Raw genomic sequence first — 20,056 nt, forward strand, 5'->3', positions numbered from 1 at the left:
TTACGATAATACTCTTAAGAATCTTTTAAGAAGGATGTTGATATTATTTTCATGTTAGTTTTTAATTTTTTATAATAAATAATTTTTGTTGGAATTACTGTCAAGTGATTCTAGCTAATTAAAAAAAATGTGTTTCGCTTATTTTTCACACTAAATTATTCGTCTCATTCTTTCGCATTATTTCATCCCAATGTAAAATAAATCATGGCGCAGCGAATCGTAATGGCGCGTTTATTTTATTTTTTATTGTACCTTTTTAAACTGGCTACGATCATTCAAAGTGTACATGGTTAGTCAAAGGGTTACATTTTATTAATTTAATATGACAATGAATAATCGTATCGGTGTTTCGGATATGCAAGAGAACATACTCAAATATTACAAATATCAAAAACATGAACATTTCTTGCATTCCCGCTTCACGTGAAACGCCTTTATTGTAAACTAGTTACTGATAAACGAGCCGGTTGGCGTGTTTGGTAGATACTTGCCTTTCACGCCGAAGGTTGTGGGTTCAATTCCCACTCAGGACAGACATTTGTGTGCATGAACATGTCTGTTTGTCCTGTCTGGGTGTAATTATCCATATAAGTATGTATTTACAAAAGAAAAGTAGTATATGTAGTATATCAGTTGTCTGGTTTCCATAGTACAAGCTCTGTACAAGCTTAATTTGGGATCAGATGGCCGTGTGTGAAAAAATGTCCCAGGATATTATTATTATTATAATTGTCTATGATCTCATCCCGATATCTTTGACAGTTCGCCTCAAGGCTGCGTATAAGGTCTATGTCAGTTAACTCAGTACAATTAATACGTTAATAGTATATTGGTGTATAAATAAAAACGAATATTAAGAATATTGCGGTATTCATCTGCGGCTTCCCCCCGAGTGTTAAGGGCGGTGCAAATGTTAGGCATATAAAAGTAGTGTGTCCTTCCTTGGAGCTTAACCTTCATACTAAATTTCATCAAAGAAGCTCGCAATTATAATGTTAGTACAGATTGTAATAAAAAAATATGTTTGATTTATTTTTATTTTTTGTAATTAATTAAGAAATCATTCAAAGCCGGCATGTATTGTTTTCTGGACGCTGCTAGATTCATCTGTTTGAAGTACAGACAGGCTTCAGATTCGGATACCAGTTCAAGTGAGGGGCTGGACCATTCTTGGAGAAACTTTGCTAGCTGTAAGAGAAATAAAAAACAATAATTAAAATGACTTTCTGCCTAGGGTGAAATTTTTACTGGCCAACTGCGCGGGAAATAGTACAGTGCAAAAGTGCGTAGCACAAGTGCACTCCCATAATTCGATGGGACGCCAAATCCCATACTACCGAAAAGAGTTCTGACAGACGACCAGATACGAGCCGGTTGGCGTGGTTGGTAGATACCTGCCTTTCACGCCGAAGGTTGTGGGTTCGATTCCCACCCAGGACAGACATTTGTGTGCACGAACATGTCTGTTTTTTCTGAGTCTGGGTGTATATATCTATATAAGTATGTATTTACAAAAGAAAAGTAGTATATGTAGTATATCCATTGTCTGGTTTCCATAGTACAAGCTCTGCTTAGTTTGCGATCAGATGGCCGTGTGTGAAAAAAAAAAACAAATACGTGCTCTTCACATTTCCAACTTCAGAATTTATATTTATTCTTTGGCCCGATCATCACTAAGCTAATGAGGCAACTATAGAGTTTACTTTATCTGTAATTTGTATGAAATGAAAACAGCGCCATCTAGTGACAATAAATCCATACAAATCGAAATTTATGTCAATCACCAATAAATAAAAAACCTTACGCACACAGATATTCAGTATGTTTACAGAAAATGTGGTAGTGTGAGTGAGGCAAGGCATTACTAAGTGTGAACTTAGCATAATTACGTATCTTAGCGCTCGGTATCCGGTAAGTAACTGAGACTTCGAGCGTCAGACGAGTAAGCCTAAGATTTCGAGCGTCAGATGACGTCAGCGTAATATTTGCAATTGATATACGTAATCTTATCTAAAATTAACAAGATTATAGAAATGTAACCTTTTCTCCCCTCTCGGGGCACGCAGGGCTGATGATGGCCGCATCTCGCTTCAGACCCTCGTTAAGGTCCATACCGAGTAGAACCGCCACGTTACAACTTCTCATCGTTAAGGCTTCAGTAACAGCTTCAAGCGCTTGAGGTTTTTGAAGAAATTCCTGTAAATATAAAATTCCTTTTTCGCTATAATTCTGCTACCAATCTAATCAATCTGATTTCTGTATCTGGGTAGGTACCATTGACTCATTAATTATCCTACCGCTAAACAGCATATTTATAATAAGCTAAGCTAACACCTTTTTTGACCCGGTTAGAAGAGAAAGTCAGTTAAAAGCACATGGTACAAAACATCTTAGTTCCCAAGGTTGGTGGCGCATTGGCAATAGTATAAGATGGTAACAATTTACCAGTAAGTGTCTGATTTTTCCGTGTGCCTGTACAGGCGAACACGATAATAAAAAATAAAAAAAAATCCCCCCCACACTACCTCTTCCAGCCATAAATATCCCCTCCACCATCACTCTGACAGCCGGTTACTGCTTAACTACGATTCTTATTACTCGTTTAATATTGCTAGCAGTTATAATTCCTTATTATTAATTAATTACAACACCAAGTACTGCTTTGTTACAGTAGAATATCTGATGAGTGGGTGGTACCTATCCAGACGAGCTTGCACAAGGCTCTACCATCTTTATAGGTAGGTGTCACGGGTCACCACCATTCATACACTTTTGCGATGTAAGAAATATTAATAATACTTTACATCGTCAATGCGACACCAATCTTGGGAACTAAGATGTTGGGTCTCTTGTGCCTGTAATTACACTCGGATTTCAATCTGGAACGCAACCACTGGTACACCCCTCTACACCATCGTTCTTTCAGCCCCCTATACTGTATGCTCCTTCATTATCATTTGTGATAGGTACACACACACGATACACGAAATGAAACCCACGGAGTAGATAGAATAATATACCTTAACAAGTAAAGGGAAGCTCGGGACAAATATATCTTCCAAGATCTTCAAATCTTTCCTGAGAAGCTGTGACGGAGTCAGCGATGAGACATCACTACGCGCTCTGAGCAAGCGATCGAACTTCGATTGCCTGAAACAGATAAAAAAAATAATTATTATTCTACATTCCAGTTTATAAGGTAGTTACGTAGAACCATAGTATAGAATAGGTATATAGCTTAGATTGCGATTTATTATTTGTTTAAGTAAAAGCCGAGTTGGCCCAGTAGAACGCGTGAATCTTAACCGATGATCGTGGGTTCAAACCCGGGCAAGCACCACTGAATTTTCATGTGCTTAATTTGTGTTTATAATTCATCTCGTGCTTAACGGCGAAGGAAAACATCGTGAGGAAACCTGCATGTGTCTAATTTCATTGAAATTCTGCCACATGTGTATTCTACCAAACCGCATTGGAGCAGCGTGGTGGAATAAGCTCCAAACCTTCTCCTCAAAAGGGAGAGGAGGCCTTAGCTCAGCAGTGGGATATTAACAGGCTATTACAATTTGTTTAAGTAAAATAATTTAGGACGGGTATTATGAAATATTGCATCAGCCGAGGATGCATTATTAATCCATTAGCAATGTAATTTATTATTAGATTTGACTTCAATCGAGAAGTTAGTCTTAATTAGAAAATAGTTTTAATTTAAAAGTGTAATTTTAAATAAATAACTGTTTTTTTTCAACCATCGTACTGCTACCAACGTTATTAGGTGAGTGACCCAGTGTAACTACACAACATTTGACAGCATAATAGGACTTGACATCTTGATTAGATAAAGCTGATAACAATGACAGGAGTGAACATAAACAAATTTGATATGACAGGTTTATATTTATTTATTTTATACATTATATTTAATTTATATCTAAATAATCTGAGGTATTTATTATGAATTAGTAAAAAAATTGATTTTTGAATGTAGAAGTTGTTATTGGAAATTTGAAAGTTAAATAAAATTGGACATAACTAGTTAAGTGGAATTGTGTTGTATTAAAAATACATACATAGTTAGAGATTCCTTGATCCATATAACAGCGTTGTTAAAAAAAAAAGACGCGCGCTAATTTAAAACCGCCATTTTGTTGGTACACAAAAGTAAAGCAATTAATTAATTATTGGCGCGACTTGTGATTTGTGATGTGTTCAATCGTGTTATTTGGATTTAAAAGTAATTGGGTGAGTTATTTACATCAATTTGTATGATTTGGTGTTCCATTAAAAAAAAAACAATTCGAAGTTTTTATAAAATCAGTTTCATTTCTGGATGCTGAATACATGTTGGGCCGGTTGGCGTGGTTGGTAGATACTTGCCTTTCACGCCGAAGAATGTGGGTTCGATTCCCACCCAGGACAGACTCTGCTTAGTTTAGGATCAGATGGCCGTGTGTGAATAATGTCCGAGGATATTATTATTATTATATTAATCGAGAACTGTCTGTAATATAATACAGCAGAGCTATTATCAAATCGTATGATTTGTAAATATAGGATTTGTTTATCTTTAATCCTATCATTGGAATATAGAATAGATGACCCATTAATGATTTATTAGTGAATGTTTCCGGCAAAATACCATCGTGGTAACACCGAAAGCCGAGTTGGCCCAGTAGAACGCGTGAATCTTAACCGATGATCGTGGGTTCAAACCCGGGCAAACACCACTGAATTTTCATATGCTTAATTTGTGTTTATAATTCATCTCGTGCTTGACGGTGAAGGAAACCATCAAGAGGAAACCTGCATGAACCTAATTTCATTGAAATTATGCCACATGTGTATTCTTTCAATCCGCATTGGAGCAGCGTGGTGGAATAAGCTCCAAACCTTCTCCTCACATGGGAGAGGAGGCCTTAGCCCAGCAGTGGGACATTAACAGGCTATTACTGTACTGTAACACCGATAGCAATGCTCATATTGGATTGTTTATAAAAATGTGGTAGCTGAGTTACCTTTCATCTTGAATATTTTCCAATTTCATTATTTTCTCCAAATAAACGATGCTATCTTCATCGAGGAGCGTGGCTTTGTTCACTTCCTTCGAAAAGTTGACTGTGTCTAATATTATAACATCTGAAATTGTGATGGCACAGCGCTTAGGACTCGTGAATTTTAGTCGAAGGTAGCGGGTTCAAAGCAGGACAAGATTATTCATTTTGTACTCGGCATCATTTAATCTGCATGTATGTATCAAATGTAATCACATTTGCACAATTTAGTCTTAGTTTAACAATTCTTTACATTTTTTATAATTCCTATGTTTTTTATTGAGTATGCTATCTAACATTTATTTTATATATTTTTTAAATTTCACAATGTAATGTACTCCTAAGTGTGTATCCTTTGTTGGAGATCCTTAATAAATAAATAAATAATTCAACCACATATATAACCAGCCACCAATCCATATAGAAGCAGTCAGCATAAACTCCAGCATAGATAAATTTACAAGCTATAATTTTTTTATGAATAATTATATGAGTAAAACAAACTTACTGTGTAAAATATCCGCACACACAGGATATGTTTTGAAAAATGTATCCCCAATCACACCTTGCTCCTTTATCCTTTGAGTGACCAACGTGCAACAGGAGCCAACGGTTACGATGAAACTACGAACATCATCCTTGTATTTCCATTGAGTTTTATCCAATGGTCGGTGATCAATTATTTCATTCACATACTGAGTTAAGTACCGTAATCTTTTCGACAAAACGTGATGATCAACTAATATCACATTCGTCTGATATGTAGTTACTAATTCTTGTAAGTCTATATCGTCACTGAAATAAAATAATCAAATAAACTTTTTTAAAAATAAGTTTTTATAAAATATAAATGACCAAAGTACAATATAGTAAGACCTTGTGGTTACCCAAAGCCAAAAATTTATTAACAAAGTATGTTACCAGCAAAACTGAATTTTATTTACTAAGTAATAATGTTCACAATCCTTTGAACCTAATTGTACAGTAGAGTTGACAGCCATAAGATTTCGACCATGGCTAATCGCAGAGTGGCCATCTGCACAGGGGATATTATATACAAGTGTGTGCTCAAACACAGATTCACTCTCCATTCCCTTATTCTAAGTAAAAGTCCAATGAGACGACATTCAGCTCGAGCAAAGTTAAGATTTAACGGCCTTGCTTATAAAATTGCGTAGTGACTGATAAAATATATCTCATCCTTTCTGTCATCATTGATTTGACATTCGAAAGAAGAAGACACATTGTTTAACTATTCACCCGCTAAACAATGTTTATAAGTAGGACTGTAACATATTTGTAATTTCTAAGGATAGTATAACGCTTGTCCACACTTGCTAACTATAATATCAACTGTGAAATTGATTAGTTTATCTTGAACATTAAAATTTGTACCGGAAAATTAAATTATGTTCCGATATCCCACATTCGTTTAGGCAGAATGCAACCTCGGTTTTCAAAGGAAAGTCACATCTATCAACGTCTAGCATAGAGATGAAAATTGAATTATCATTTTCCTTTGCAGATTCTTCATAATTCCAATTGAGAAATGAAGCATAGACAAGAGAACTGACTGCCGAGTCTAAATCACAACTTTCATTTCCAATTACAATGTTTAATGTAGTAAAGTCTTTTGATTTCTGAAAAATATAGAAAAAGAAAATTAGAAAGAATTTTTACTAACAGTCATGAAAGATTTTTTTTATTTCCAGATTAAAATATAAAGATGCAAAATTTAAGATCTTGAACATTTTTTTATTGTTTATTATATGCCAGTAAGTTTCTTTACACAGTACAAATAGTTCATTGGCTCTTAAACCAAAAATCATTACAATATATGTATAATATTTACACAAGTCTGTAGGTGGTAAATAAACTGTTATAAGGGTCAGTATGAACTTATTAATCCTCAATTTTTGTGCCTATATTGTATTTTTTTTTTTTTGTTATTCTGGCGTTGAACGCTACACATTCTGCCAATATCATGTATTATTTAATAAAAATAAAATAACCATTTTAAGTAAAGTTGTTGACAGGTATTCATTCATTTTACAATGACACAAAATGATTCCGGTTTTAAAATAAATCTTTATTATATGTAACTTCACTATTATCGTCTATAAAAGTTTTTGGTTCAAGTCTAATAATATTATTGTTAGTAATTGTAAAATTTGGTTTTGTTAAGATGTCAATGTCAAAAGAGATATTCATATTAGACAGAAAAACAGTACTACCAACTTGAAGACATAATAATTAATTTTATGCAACGACTACATCTATATACAGTATCTTTTTTTTTCGAGTAAGTGGGCAGAATACCATTGCCTTGTGACATTGTAAATTTTTCTCATTATTATAGGAACGCATTGTTACTCAACTTCATTACATTATGTTACTCTGTGCATTTAACTCGTAATAATTACTTAGGTAATTTAAATTTAAAGATTCAATACACAAACGATGATAAAGATTAGAAAAGGAATAAATATTTTAAACTAAGAAATTGTATTTTTTTTTAAATTTTAAAAATATATGTGCCTGTATTTACAAAAGTCAATAAAATCCGACTTGGAAAGAAATCAAATAAAGATAATAAAACTCGCTCATAAACGTTATCAGAGCAATTGTGCGTGTTATTTGATTCGATTTATTAATAAAAAATTACGAAAAATTTCTTTACTGGTTTTTAAAAGATTTAAAAAGAAATGTCTCTTTATTATTTAATATTTATATTAGGTTCGTTATATTTTAATTAAGTTTATATATTTAATATTCATTAAATATATTTAAAAAAAAAACTTAAAACAGATTATATTTGAATTTTTATAGTGCTCCAAAACCAACTTAGGTTTTCTCAACAATTAGATAAGCCGAAAACTAAAGAGACTGTCCATAAGGCCAAATGTAAAAATATCAAATGTCCCCCGATAGAAGACCCGGTGTGTGTGAAAATAAAAAATGAGAAAAATAATAAAATTGCCTTTGTCGTAGCAATAAATAAATGTGAAATACAATACGCAAAATGTCGTCAAGGTATGAAAATCGTTATATCCACTTCTTTATATATATTTCCTTGTATATATAACGTATTAAAAAATATAATAATTAATAATGATAAGCAATACATAAACATCGTTCCTGTTAGTAATGGTGTAAAAATAAAAACTTGGAAAAAAAAAACTAATTAATATACGACAGAATGAATAATTATTATTGTAGTCTATTCTCGTTTTTTTTTATTACTGTATTAGGTAGGTAGACTGGTAAGTGGGCTAACTGACGGTAAGTGATCACAACCGCCCATAGTCATTGGTTTTTTTCATCGCCAATGCGGTGCCTATAACACATAAATATAAAAAGAAAGTGGATGGCCCAGATTTTACGAAAGCCCAACCACTAACTGAGCCTTTGACAGTGGTATAAATCTAATGATAGTAATAATTATAACGTCCGCCAGACTGGTTTCAAGAAAGATTCGCCAACTGCGCAGGAGATATTATAGTGCACAAGTGTGTGCAGAAACACAGGTGCACTCTCTATTCCCTAACTCTCATAATCCGATGGGACGGCAATCCGACCAGACCAGAAAGAGTTCAGGCGCAGGCAACGGCTTTATATGCTTTCCGAGCCAAGGGAGTGTAGACACTCCCAACTACCAGACACCGGGCGGCTACTGAGAATTTTCTCACGGAAAATCTCAATTACTTTTATTGGCCCGACCTGGGAATTGAATCTAGGACCTCCGGGTCTGCGGCCTTATATCAAGCCACTAGACCAGCAAGGCAGTCAATCTACCAGACACGTAAAGCTATTGCAAATTATGCTATTTTACTAAAGGTTTTATCATGGAGCACGAAACGTGCTAACATTGGAATTGATAAAAAAATATCGAGCTTTTATTTTGAGAAATTCTGAGTACTAGTCAACTGTGTATCAATAAAAATGCTAATTGCGACAAACAATGTAAAATGACTAAATAAATAGGTACTTTCAGATGTATCCTTATTTATAGGATTTGATACTGTCATAGTGCCTATGGAAAACTGCCAACACGATTTAGGAAATAGTAGAAAGAGGAGTAAGTATAATGTAATTAATTAATTTAATAATCATGATAAAATTATGCTTTTTATTATTAAATTTAACTATGTTTGTACAATATAAAACATAATCAAATAAATGTTTTTTTTTAATGACGATAGAAATAAAATGACGAAAAAGAAATAAAAAGGTTTTAATGTTTAATTTTTAGATTCAAAACGAAATAAAAGAGAGACACAAGGTATGGCTGAATTTTATATTTCATCATATTATATCCTGTAAGGATTTTTATGGCATCGTCTTGTTTATAATATTATTATAAATTATTCATTAACGCCCTGAATATATATTAAGCACAGACAAACTATTAAATTAATCCTATAAATGTCAATTTTCTATTTGTAAATTATTATTGTTCAAACAAACAAATGAATTATACAGTGCTTCTTTCTAAAAATAACAGTGCGGAAAATTTGTCTAAAGGTATTAAGAAATGATACATATAAATTAAAAAAAAATTGAAATGAATGTGGTTGTGGTGATGGTGGTGTGTTTAATTTACTGGTGGTAGAGCTTTGTGCAAGCTCGTCTGGGTGGGTACCACCCACTCATCAGATATTCTACCGCAAAACAGCAGTTGATATTGTTGTGTTCCGGTTTGAAGGGTGAGTGAGCCAGTGTAATTACAGGCACAAGGGACATAAAATCTTAGTTCCCAAGGTTAGTGGCGCATTGGATATGTAAGCGATGGTTGACATTTCTTACAATGCCAATGTCTATGGGCGTTGGTGACCACTTTCCATCAGGTGGCCCATATGCTCGTCCGCCTTCCTATTCTATAAAAAATAATCTTAAAATATTTAGATCTTTTTCTATTTATCTCTACGTCATATTACCTTTCTTCTCTCTAATGCCTTGACAGAGAAACAAATAGACCAAGGGGCCGTGAAACCGCGATTGAAACAGAGATAGTTTGTCAAAGTGTGCGTATAATGTTGCCATAGTAACTGCATTCCCTGTTATGGGAAATAAATTATTTTTAGGATTTAATTAAAACAAAACGAGGGATTTAAAATGTTACTTTTTAATATTTATTTTCATTTTATTATTAAAATATTTCTTATTTTACAACTACACCCAAAACCGTTGCATTGTTTTTTTTTGTTTCCGTTATCAATAGTACTTCAGTATCTTAATATGGTACTGGATTAGCTTTCTCCTCGTGTTGAAATCTAAAACACTCAATTAAATTATTAGTAAAAAATGGTTGCCACATATATTTCTATGTTAAGCTCTTAACTCGCAATCTAATAATATTATAAATTCATGAAGAATGTTAAATAATATTGTGATTAGGAAATTATAAATGGAGAACTAGTAAATTAAAATAACATATTTATATATAACGAAGCACTTTAGACTATTATTGAATTTCGTATTTATTTATTTACAGTGTCGACAAGTCGCTTTTTATCAAAAATCGAGACATTTTTTACCTGAAGCTGGCAGCACTTATATGATAAATAATTATAGGTTATGTATGATAAAATTGGAAAACCTATTATCTTCAGGATTTTAATACGATATAAGGTTCCGTCATGCTGTGGCATAAATAAACATTATACTGTACTTTGGGACAAAACCGTCTTACTTACGCGTGAAAACACACGTCGGCAATTTTCTTAAAACCGTCTTACTTACGCGTGAAAACACACGTCGGCAATTTTCTTCTTGCTATCGCTTTAACATGAAATTATACGACTATGCACGATTGTATAACATTCGATATGATATAAGGATCGTTTCTCTGTTTTTACATTGGATTAGAATCGTTTTCTAACATAAATATAAGCAAAAATTGAACAATAAACACAATGAACGCACCAACAGTAAAGTTTGTTTCGCTACTCAAGTAGCGACACCAAAACTGGTTACGGGATAAGGGACAAAAGATTTGATAATTCTATCTGTCTTAAACCGTTTGGAACGTAATTTTCGTTCTCTTTCTTGTGTAAGTGAGAAGGAAATCATTGCGTCTATTAGTTTCTCTGTCTACGCTCTAATCTAAAGAAATGTGCTAAAACCAAGATATCTATGGAATCATCTTGATGTATTTGATATAATTTGACATTGACAGTACGCCAGACCTTTTACCTGTTGCCCTCGAAATAAAAAATAAGTTTTTACAGTATAGAAAAAAAATTAAAAGGCTAGAGACATACATATAAAATAATAATACTCTTTAGATGTCATGGACCCATTGACATTGACAGTCAATGCATGAAACATTACCATACCGAGCCTGCAAAACACGATTGCGAAACAAAAAAATAAAATAATAAAATATACGAAAGATCATTTTGATATAAAATATAATATATTATACATACTGTATGTCTCTTCACTTTAAATAATACAATCGCATTCCGAGAGAGCAATTTCTGTTTTTTTTTTTAATTTGTAGTCTATGGGGTGCTACTGCTCACACATAAACATTATAATTAGTTTATTGTTTAAATAATTCTTGCTTCTTTCTTGCGTCTTGCTGCATCAATAAATAAAAAAATAGGGTAGCAAGAAATTTAACACTGGCAACTATAGTTCCTATGCACTATTAAAGGTTAAGATGACCCAGTGGTGGTAGGGGTAGAACACTTGAACGACATGACTATTTACTCAAAAACTATATAAGTTTGTGAAAAAACGTCGTCACGGGACAGTTTTCTTTGTTTATCTTATTTCTTTATTCTTTATATATATTTATCTTTTATATAAAGCTCTAATCTTTTATAAAAAGCTTTTTCTAAAGCTCGCATAGCATAACCAAGCCAAAAATAGTTGACAAATACAAGAGGAAAAAGTACTGTTTTGTCTTTGCCTATACATACTAAATTTAAGTGGCGGTCACATCTATGCTAAACAAGCAATGCTTTTCCTTTAAAATATCAATTCAAAGACCACTGAAAGAATGAAATCAGTACTTAAATATAGAAGGGGTAACAACATTTATAAGTGAGATCGTTATTGCTTTTGTAGCACTTGCAAAATTAGCCGACGATGAAAAAGATAATAGTACTGCTAATTTAAATCAAGATGGTGATGGTGAACAAGCAAATGATGAGGGAGCTGTTGAAGAAAACAACGAAGAAGCCTTGGAGGAAGATAATGAAAAAGCCGTGCAGGAAGGTAATGATGAAGCCGTCCAGGAAGACAATGAAGAATCCGTCCAGGAAGACAATGAAGAAGCCGCCCAGGAAGACAATGAAGAAGCCGCCCAGAAAGACAATGAAGAAGCTGCAGAAGAGGGTAATGAGAAAACTGTTGAGGATAATAATGAAAATGGTGATGAGAAAGATAAAGTGGATTACGAACAGGAAGATGAGGTACGCGTTTCATTGCTTTGGTTATATTTGTATTTAAAAAATGCCTCACAATTAAATAGGATCGGTAGCACCTGCAGTATCCTTTGCTTGGTAAGAGGTAAGGTAATAAAAAGATAGTTTGTCAGTCATTCAAACATCAAAATCATTAAGATAATACATAGTTATTATCTGCCTTGCTTTTAAACGTTATTTCGCGGGTGAAATTATTCCTCCCCAGCAAGTCGCCCTGCCGTATCGTATAATTTGGGGCCGAAGGGCCAGGGTCATACTGATCCAGTGGCTGTCGTCTTATAATTTGGTACTTCTACTTCTGTAGGTTTAAAAAGATCTTATAAAGTTTTATTATGTAAATAGTTTTTTGTTACGTGATAATAGATGGCGTTAGTAGCCAGTTAAATTGCGCTATAGTTTGTTATATTTGAATTACATAGAAGAGATTAATTGTTTTTGTATCATTTAAGAAAAATTTACGTGTTCGTCTGGAAGCATTGGTTACATTGCGACATAGTGTTAGAAGTAACGTGCTTGGGTAGTGGAGTTTTTTTTTTTATAGAATAGGAAGGTGAACGAGCATATGGGGCACCTGATGGTAAGTGGTCACCAAACGCCCTTAGACATTGGCATTGTAAGAAATGTCAACCATCGCTTACATATCCAATGCGCCACCAACCTTGGGAACTAAGATTTTATGTCCCTTGTGCCTGTAATTACACTGGCTCACTATCCCTTCAAACCGGAACACAACAATATCAAGTATTGCGGTAGAATATCTGATGAGTGGGTGGTACCTACCCAAACGAGCCAGTTTGTACTAGCCCAGATTATGGAAGTTGAAAGTTACACTATGTCTCGTATCTGTCTCCGTTCGTGTCGTAACAATACGACTCATCTCATCTGATTATAAGAATTATGAAATTTTGCCCTTGAATAAGCGCACACTGGGGCACCAGAATATCTCTTGAAGTGTATATGGCTAGTCTATATTGAGAATCAATTTGAAGATCAAAACTGGTTATGGACATCATCACGAACACAGAGCACATGCAAATAATATGTGCTAATAAAAATATTATATGAATCCGACTGTGGTCGTGGAAAAAAATGTGTGTTTTCCTGAATATAAAATTAGGACTATCATTGTCTAATAGTAATGTGTGTTAAATAATTATTCTAAGGAGTTCTTATACTAAATACATTATATGTGTCAGAAGCTGTACACTGACATTGTACATTTAAAAATAAGTGTCAAATTTAATTTTTCAATAAAGCGTGTCCTCATCAAGTAGTGTGGTTTAATTTATTTAGCGTAGGGCCTGGAATCAACTTGTTAGATTTGTAGAGACAAGATTTGGAACTTTGGAGATGCTAGAGGGAACCAACCATAACACTGAGATAACAACTAATAATAACAAACAAGTGTCTACGAAAAAGTCATTTCACTCAAAGGTAGATAAAGAAAAGAAGGAAAAGGCCAAACCATGCGTGTTTTGTTTAAGTCAACATTTACTATATCAGTGTAAACAGTTTGAAGAAGAGTCATCAGGCTACATGTTGTCGACGGTGTGGCAGAAGGCATCACACTTTACTACATTTCGAGAGAGATCATCAGCAATGTCCAGTGACATCAACTTCGCCAACGATGGCTGCTGAGGAAATATCTAAAGCAGAGAAGACAGTAGTAGCTCATTTTGTTAAGGAGGAACGCCAATCCAAAGTGTTATTGGTTGACGAGCCGGTTGGCGTGGTCGGTAGATACTTGCCTTTTCACGCCGAAGGTTGTGGGTTCGATTCCCACCCAGGACAGACATTTGTGTGCATGAACATGTCTGTTTGTCCTGAGTCTGGGTGTAATTATCTATATAAGTATGTATTTACAAAAGAAAAGTAGTATATGTAGTACATCAGTTGTCTGGTTTCCATAGCACAAGCTTTGTATAAGCTTAATTTGGGATCAGATGGCCGTGTGTGAAAAATGTCCCAGGATATATTAAAAATGTCCCAGGATATATTGGTTACGGCTTTAGTCAAGGCCGTATCAACAAATGGCTACTCTCAAATAGTGCGCGTTCTAATTGACCAGGGTTCCGAAGCCTCATTTATTAGTGAAAGCACCGTTCAATCTTTAGGTCTTAAGCGAATTCCTGTTAACGGTATTGTATCAGGGGTGGGTGACATCTAGAACTAAACACATGGTTGCATTTAATGTACAATCACTTCATAATTCTGATCCTAAATATGGTCTGCCTGGTAAGATAGACATAATTTTAGGGATAGACGTTCATAGTATGATCATGCCGGATGGTCTACTCAAACATCCGACACAATCGGGTCCTATATCACAGAATACCAAGTAAGGCTGGATTCTGTCAGGTAAGGTGTTCAATTCGAGAGTTGTTAACCTGCATCTACAAGTAAAGGAAGATCAACTTGAAACAATTTTGGGAGATAGAAAGAGAGTCAGATATGATAGGGAAGCAATTAACAAAAGAAGGGGCTAAATGTGAAGAAATATTTGAGAAAACAGTGAGGAATTATGAAGGTCGATATAAAGTGAGATTACCATTTAAAAAATCAGATCCAGAATATTAAATAAGTATTGAAAATCAAAGAAAATTGCAAAGAGAATATATAAATTGTTAGAAAATAGATTACAAAAGAATTTACATCTTAAAGAAGAGTATACGAAAGCAATTGATGACTATAATGAGCAAAATCATATTGAGGGCATTAAAAACAAGATTGAAGTTGATAAACTATATGCGGTTTATCTTCCTCACCACGCTGTGGTACGGGAGGATAAAGAAACCACAAAGGTTAGAATCGTTTTTGATGCATCGTGCAAGGGAGTAAAAATGTCTCTTTGAACGACACACTATTAATAGGAGTGAGATTACAGCAAGACTTGCGACACATCCTAGTGACGTGGTGAGCACATACCTATTGTATGGTATCCGATCTAAAACAAATGTATCGCCAAGTTCTTGTGGATGAGCATGATGCCGATTCTCAAAGGATTTTATGGCGTCCACAACCAGATCAACCTATCCAGCACTTTAGATTATTGAGACTTACCTTCGGGACTGCTTGTGCTCCATACTTAGCCGTAAAAGCCTTACAACAACTAGCGGAAGATGAAAAAGAGAAGTATCCATTAGCTGCAAAGGGTACTCTAGCAGATTATTATGTCAACGATTTACTTACCGGTGGTGATACAGAAGCTTACATACTTCCTGTATTGCAGATTTACGAACAGATGACTAAGCTAATGAAAAGTGGAGGATTCGAACTACAAAAATGGTGCACAAACAGTCAAAAATTATATGATCACATTGTTCAAGAGAGACTATTTGCATGTTCGGACTTTAATGTCCCTCTAGAGGTTTATCAGTAGTCGACTTGATGCATTATGATCTATGGTGGTTTGGTCCAGATTTTCTTCAAAAAGAAAATGTCATCAAGACTGACGTGAATTTTATAACAAACGAAGAAGAGAGACACATTAAAACCTTCGAAGAACTCTCAACGGTTCTTACTCAAGTTGAGGCGTGTTTAAATTCGCGCCCCATATCGTGTTTGAGTAATCATCCCGAAGATCAATTACCTCTTACTCCGGGACATTTTTTGATAGGAGAACCGCTTATTCCTGATGGGAATTATAATGAAATTTCTAAATTATCTGGGCTTCAGAGGTGAAAACTTACTCAAAGAATAGTTAACAACTTTTGTAAAAGGTGGTGGGAGGAATACTTAAATCAAAGGTTTAAATGGTCTATGAAAAGATCTGAACCTGAAATTAATGACATTGTAATAGTTAAAGATCAAAATATACCACCTGCTAAGTGGTTACTAGGTAGGGTTATTGAAAAACATTCTGGGAAAGATTGTATCACAAGAGTAGTTACCATTAAAACAAAAAACGGTTTATGTAAAAGGCCATGTAATAAGCTCTGTCTATTGCTAAATTCTAATCGTTAAATGTTATAATTGAGTGTTTGTGTTTTATGTGTGTAATTTGTATTCTATTAAGGTTTTCGTTCAAGTATTTTATGGAATTCATAAATATTTACTGTTACTTCATTTTAATCTTTGTCATGTAAGTTTTTATTTAGTTATGAATTAGAGAGATAAATGTCGCTATGGACATTTTCCGCATAATGTTACTTATTTGTTGAGAGTTTTTCTCACGGTGGGCGGTTGATTAGATTCGTGATCCTTCACTTAATCTAATCTACATTTTCATATAAATAAGAAAAAACGGTGTTCTTGGTGGGCGGAATGTCTAATAGTGTGTAAAATAATTATTCAAAGGAGTTCTTATACTAAATATATTATATATATCAGAAGCTGTACACTGACATTGTACATTTAAAAATAAGAGTGTCAAATTTAATTTTTCAATAAAGCGTGTCTTCGCATCAAGTAAAGTGTGGTTTAATTTAACAAAACGCGTAATAGTAGTGAACAATCATAATGAAATAATACAGTTGAGGGATTAAAAGGGGGTATATCGTATATTACATAAGATTTATAACAGAGTCAATTTTAAGTTTACTTTTAGACACACCAAGGAAATAGTAACGATAAAGACGATAAAGTATTAAATAATAATGACATCACCAACGATAATGGAGATTCTAAATATAAGGAAGAGAGTCATGATAATGAGGATAGAGAAAATGAGAGTGAGAGGAGTAAGGATATAAGTAACCTGGCGCCTGATTATGATCAAAAAACGCAAGATGGTATGATGTTACTTATTAAATAACAGGTATAGTTGTACTTGGTGGTAGGGTTTCGTTACAGCTGGATAGGTAATCATCAGATATTCTACCGCAAAACAGCAGTACTTGTTATTGTTGTGTTCCGGTTTGAAGCGTGAGTGAGCCAGTGTAATTATAGGCACAAGGGATATAACATCTTAGTTCCCAAGGTTGGTTGCGCATTGGCTATGTAAGCGATGGTTGACATTTCTTACAATGCTATTATCTAAGGGCGTTTGGTGACCACTTACCATCAGGTGACCCATATGCGGACGAGCATATGGGCCTTCCTATTCTATAAAAAAAAAGGTACCAGCCTAACTTCATTGAAATTCTGCCACATGTGTATTCTACCAAGCCGCATTGGAGCAGCGTGGTGGAATAAGTTCCAAGCCTTTTCCTCAAAATGGAGGAACCTTAGCCCAGCCGTGGTACATTAGCAAGCTCTTACTGTAGTTACACATTGCTGTCTTATTCTTTCGAATGATAGATAAATCAATAATGATAGAAAGAGCCAAATCGATGTTTTACTTAACGGCCGCAAAGCGACATTGAATAAATTTTCAAAAATGGTGTTTACAAGGATTAATATTAGGTTAATTTCCTATTTTGGATATTAAATAATAAAAACGCCAGAAATATCTATAAATTTAGATTAATTAACGAAATTAAGTCAAAAATAAATTTGTTTTTATTTCAGTGGACTACAATCAAAACGAAAAAGATTGTCCATCAGTCTGCGCAGCTCGCGCCGTGATGGTTTGTGCGAAATGCCAACATAACATCTACAGGACATTTATGAGTCCGTGTCATATCAGACTGTTCAACTGCAAATATCCTGATGATAGTGAGTACACCGATCTCTCTTACATTAATATCCTGGGACATTATTCTCACACGGCCATTTGATCCCAAACTAAGCAGAGTTTGTACTATGGAAACCAGACAACTGATATACTACATATACTACTTTTCTTTTGTAAATACATACTAATATAGATAATTACACCCAGACTCAGGACAATCGGACATGTTCATGCACACAAATGTCTGTTCTGGGTGGGAATCGAACCCACAATCTTCGGCGTGAAAGGCAAGTATTTACCGACCACGCCAACCCACCCGTCATTGTTTTTTACATTGCTTATTTCATACGTGGTCCTCGTTAAATTCGTAAGCAAGTTACTAAGACTTAATACAATAACTCTTGATTTAATATGTACCTGCTTTTATTTCATTATGGTCTATGGTACTGTTATGCTCTGTGATTTCAGGCTTAGAATTGATAAGTAGAAAACCTTGTATGCTATCAGCACCATTTTTAACCAACTTACCCGAAGTACGGGGTAGAATATCTGAACCAGGAGACCAAGATCCTGTACTCAAATTTATACATTGTAGAGATAAAGGAAAACTAGGTACAATTACTTTTTTTTTATCTAAATCAAGTAAGCGGCAAAGCCAATGGGCCAACATGATCACCAACGCCAATAGATACTGGCGCTGTTAGAAATATTAACCATTCCATACAGCGCCAATGACTCGACTTTGGGAACTAATTGTTATTAATATGTTATGTATATAAGAAATACATAACACGTAAAAAGTTAATGGGTAAATAAAAAAGATAAAAGATATATGGTGACAATACTAGAGTTTTGTCTATTCTATACAGTTTTGTCTATTGTACCTGTTACACTGTATGACTATTTGGCGGTTTTTTTTAGAATAGGAAGGCGGACGAGCATTTGGGCATTGATGGTAAGTGATCACCAACGCCCTTAGACATTGGCATTCTAAGAAATGTTAACCATCGCTTATATAGGCAATGCGCCACCAACCTTGGGAACTAAGATTTTATGTTTTGTGCCTGTAATTACACTGGCTCACTCACCCTTCAAACCGGAACACAACAATATCAAGTACTGCTGTTTTGCGGTAGAATATCTGATGAGTGGGTGGTACCGACCCAGACGAGCTTGCACAAAGCCCTACCACAAGTGAATATGTGATAAATGATTGGTGGATTGTGAATTGTGAAATCTACTCAGACTGGCTTGCAAGAAGCCCTACAATCACGTATTGCCCTACCATCCTAATTCGAGCTCAGCGTGGGTATATATAACGTTTCTATAACGATAAGCTGTCGCTTCCGTTCATGTGTTTGTTGTTCTTTGATTGTTATTAATATGTCTGTTTTCAGATGACCCGGGCTGTAATTTTGATAGATAATTATTAAATAAAGTTCATTTATTTAATCAACGTCTATTTATCTTATTGATATTTAAAATCTCTGTAGACTTTTATTTACACTAGTGTTCGTAATTTGAATATATTTAATTTAAGAAAAACATATATGCATTTGTATTTTTTTTACTTTTATTACCAAAAAAATAGATTAAATTAAATTACGCCAGTCGAAAAAAAAATCATTTGTCAAACAGAATATAATGTCTTTGCCTATTTATACATAGATGATTTAAATGATTAAATCAAAAGATTCCAATAGTTAGGCTGTGGTTATATCTTCGTTTACAAAATAACCGAACGACTTACAATAAACCTTAGTTCATAACAGTAATTTATGAATTACGCAACTATTGAAAAAAGGAAGTTGTTTTTTATATCAATTTAATTTTATCTTAAAATTTATTTTATTTAAAAACAAAATAATGTATACTCAACCGTTTTTTCTATATATTTGCTTAACAGTTGGTAGCACTGAATTCGATCAGTAAAACTGTATTTTACAGTAAAATCACTTTGGTGATGATTTTGCGTTCGTAGTAAATATTTGTACATTTTTCGTCAGTAAAAGCAG

The 20,056-nt window shown here is 34.1% G+C and overlaps 2 protein-coding genes across 5 annotated transcripts; one reads left to right on the forward strand and one right to left on the reverse strand.

The window, feature by feature from the left end:
- Nucleotides 1-1,029: 1,029 nt before the first annotated feature.
- On the reverse strand, nucleotides 1,030-7,484 carry LOC126780036 (exopolyphosphatase PRUNE1). Of its 3 annotated transcripts, none has more exons than XM_050504285.1 (7): nucleotides 7,064-7,484; nucleotides 6,447-6,691; nucleotides 5,560-5,846; nucleotides 5,016-5,136; nucleotides 3,021-3,150; nucleotides 2,041-2,196; nucleotides 1,030-1,188 (listed from the first exon to the last, which is right to left on the reverse strand). In XM_050504285.1, the coding sequence occupies exons 1-7, from the start codon at nucleotides 7,097-7,099 to the stop codon at nucleotides 1,036-1,038; spliced, it is 1,128 nt and encodes a 375-aa protein (XP_050360242.1). In that variant the 5' UTR covers nucleotides 7,100-7,484; the 3' UTR covers nucleotides 1,030-1,035. The 3 variants fall into 3 exon arrangements, with proteins under 3 accessions (XP_050360242.1, XP_050360244.1, XP_050360243.1); XM_050504287.1 differs by lacking the exon at nucleotides 7,064-7,484 and adding an exon at nucleotides 6,904-7,051; XM_050504286.1 differs by lacking the exons at nucleotides 6,447-6,691; nucleotides 7,064-7,484 and adding an exon at nucleotides 5,973-6,391.
- Nucleotides 7,485-7,644: 160 nt separating this feature from the next.
- LOC126780012 (glutamate-rich protein 1-like) lies at nucleotides 7,645-19,588 on the forward strand. 2 transcript variants are annotated; one of them, XM_050504253.1, is made up of 9 exons: nucleotides 7,645-7,787; nucleotides 7,881-8,084; nucleotides 9,046-9,129; nucleotides 9,304-9,333; nucleotides 12,129-12,475; nucleotides 17,034-17,217; nucleotides 17,936-18,082; nucleotides 18,510-18,653; nucleotides 19,439-19,588. In XM_050504253.1, the coding sequence occupies exons 1-9, from the start codon at nucleotides 7,757-7,759 to the stop codon at nucleotides 19,465-19,467; spliced, it is 1,200 nt and encodes a 399-aa protein (XP_050360210.1). In that variant the 5' UTR covers nucleotides 7,645-7,756; the 3' UTR covers nucleotides 19,468-19,588. The 2 variants fall into 2 exon arrangements, with proteins under 2 accessions (XP_050360210.1, XP_050360211.1); XM_050504254.1 differs by having other exon boundaries at nucleotides 9,064-9,129.
- The last annotated feature ends 468 nt before the right edge of the window (nucleotides 19,589-20,056 follow it).

This window comes from Nymphalis io, chromosome 30 (genome assembly GCF_905147045.1).
Source record: "Nymphalis io chromosome 30, ilAglIoxx1.1, whole genome shotgun sequence".
Classification (NCBI taxonomy): domain Eukaryota; kingdom Metazoa; phylum Arthropoda; class Insecta; order Lepidoptera; family Nymphalidae; genus Nymphalis; species Nymphalis io.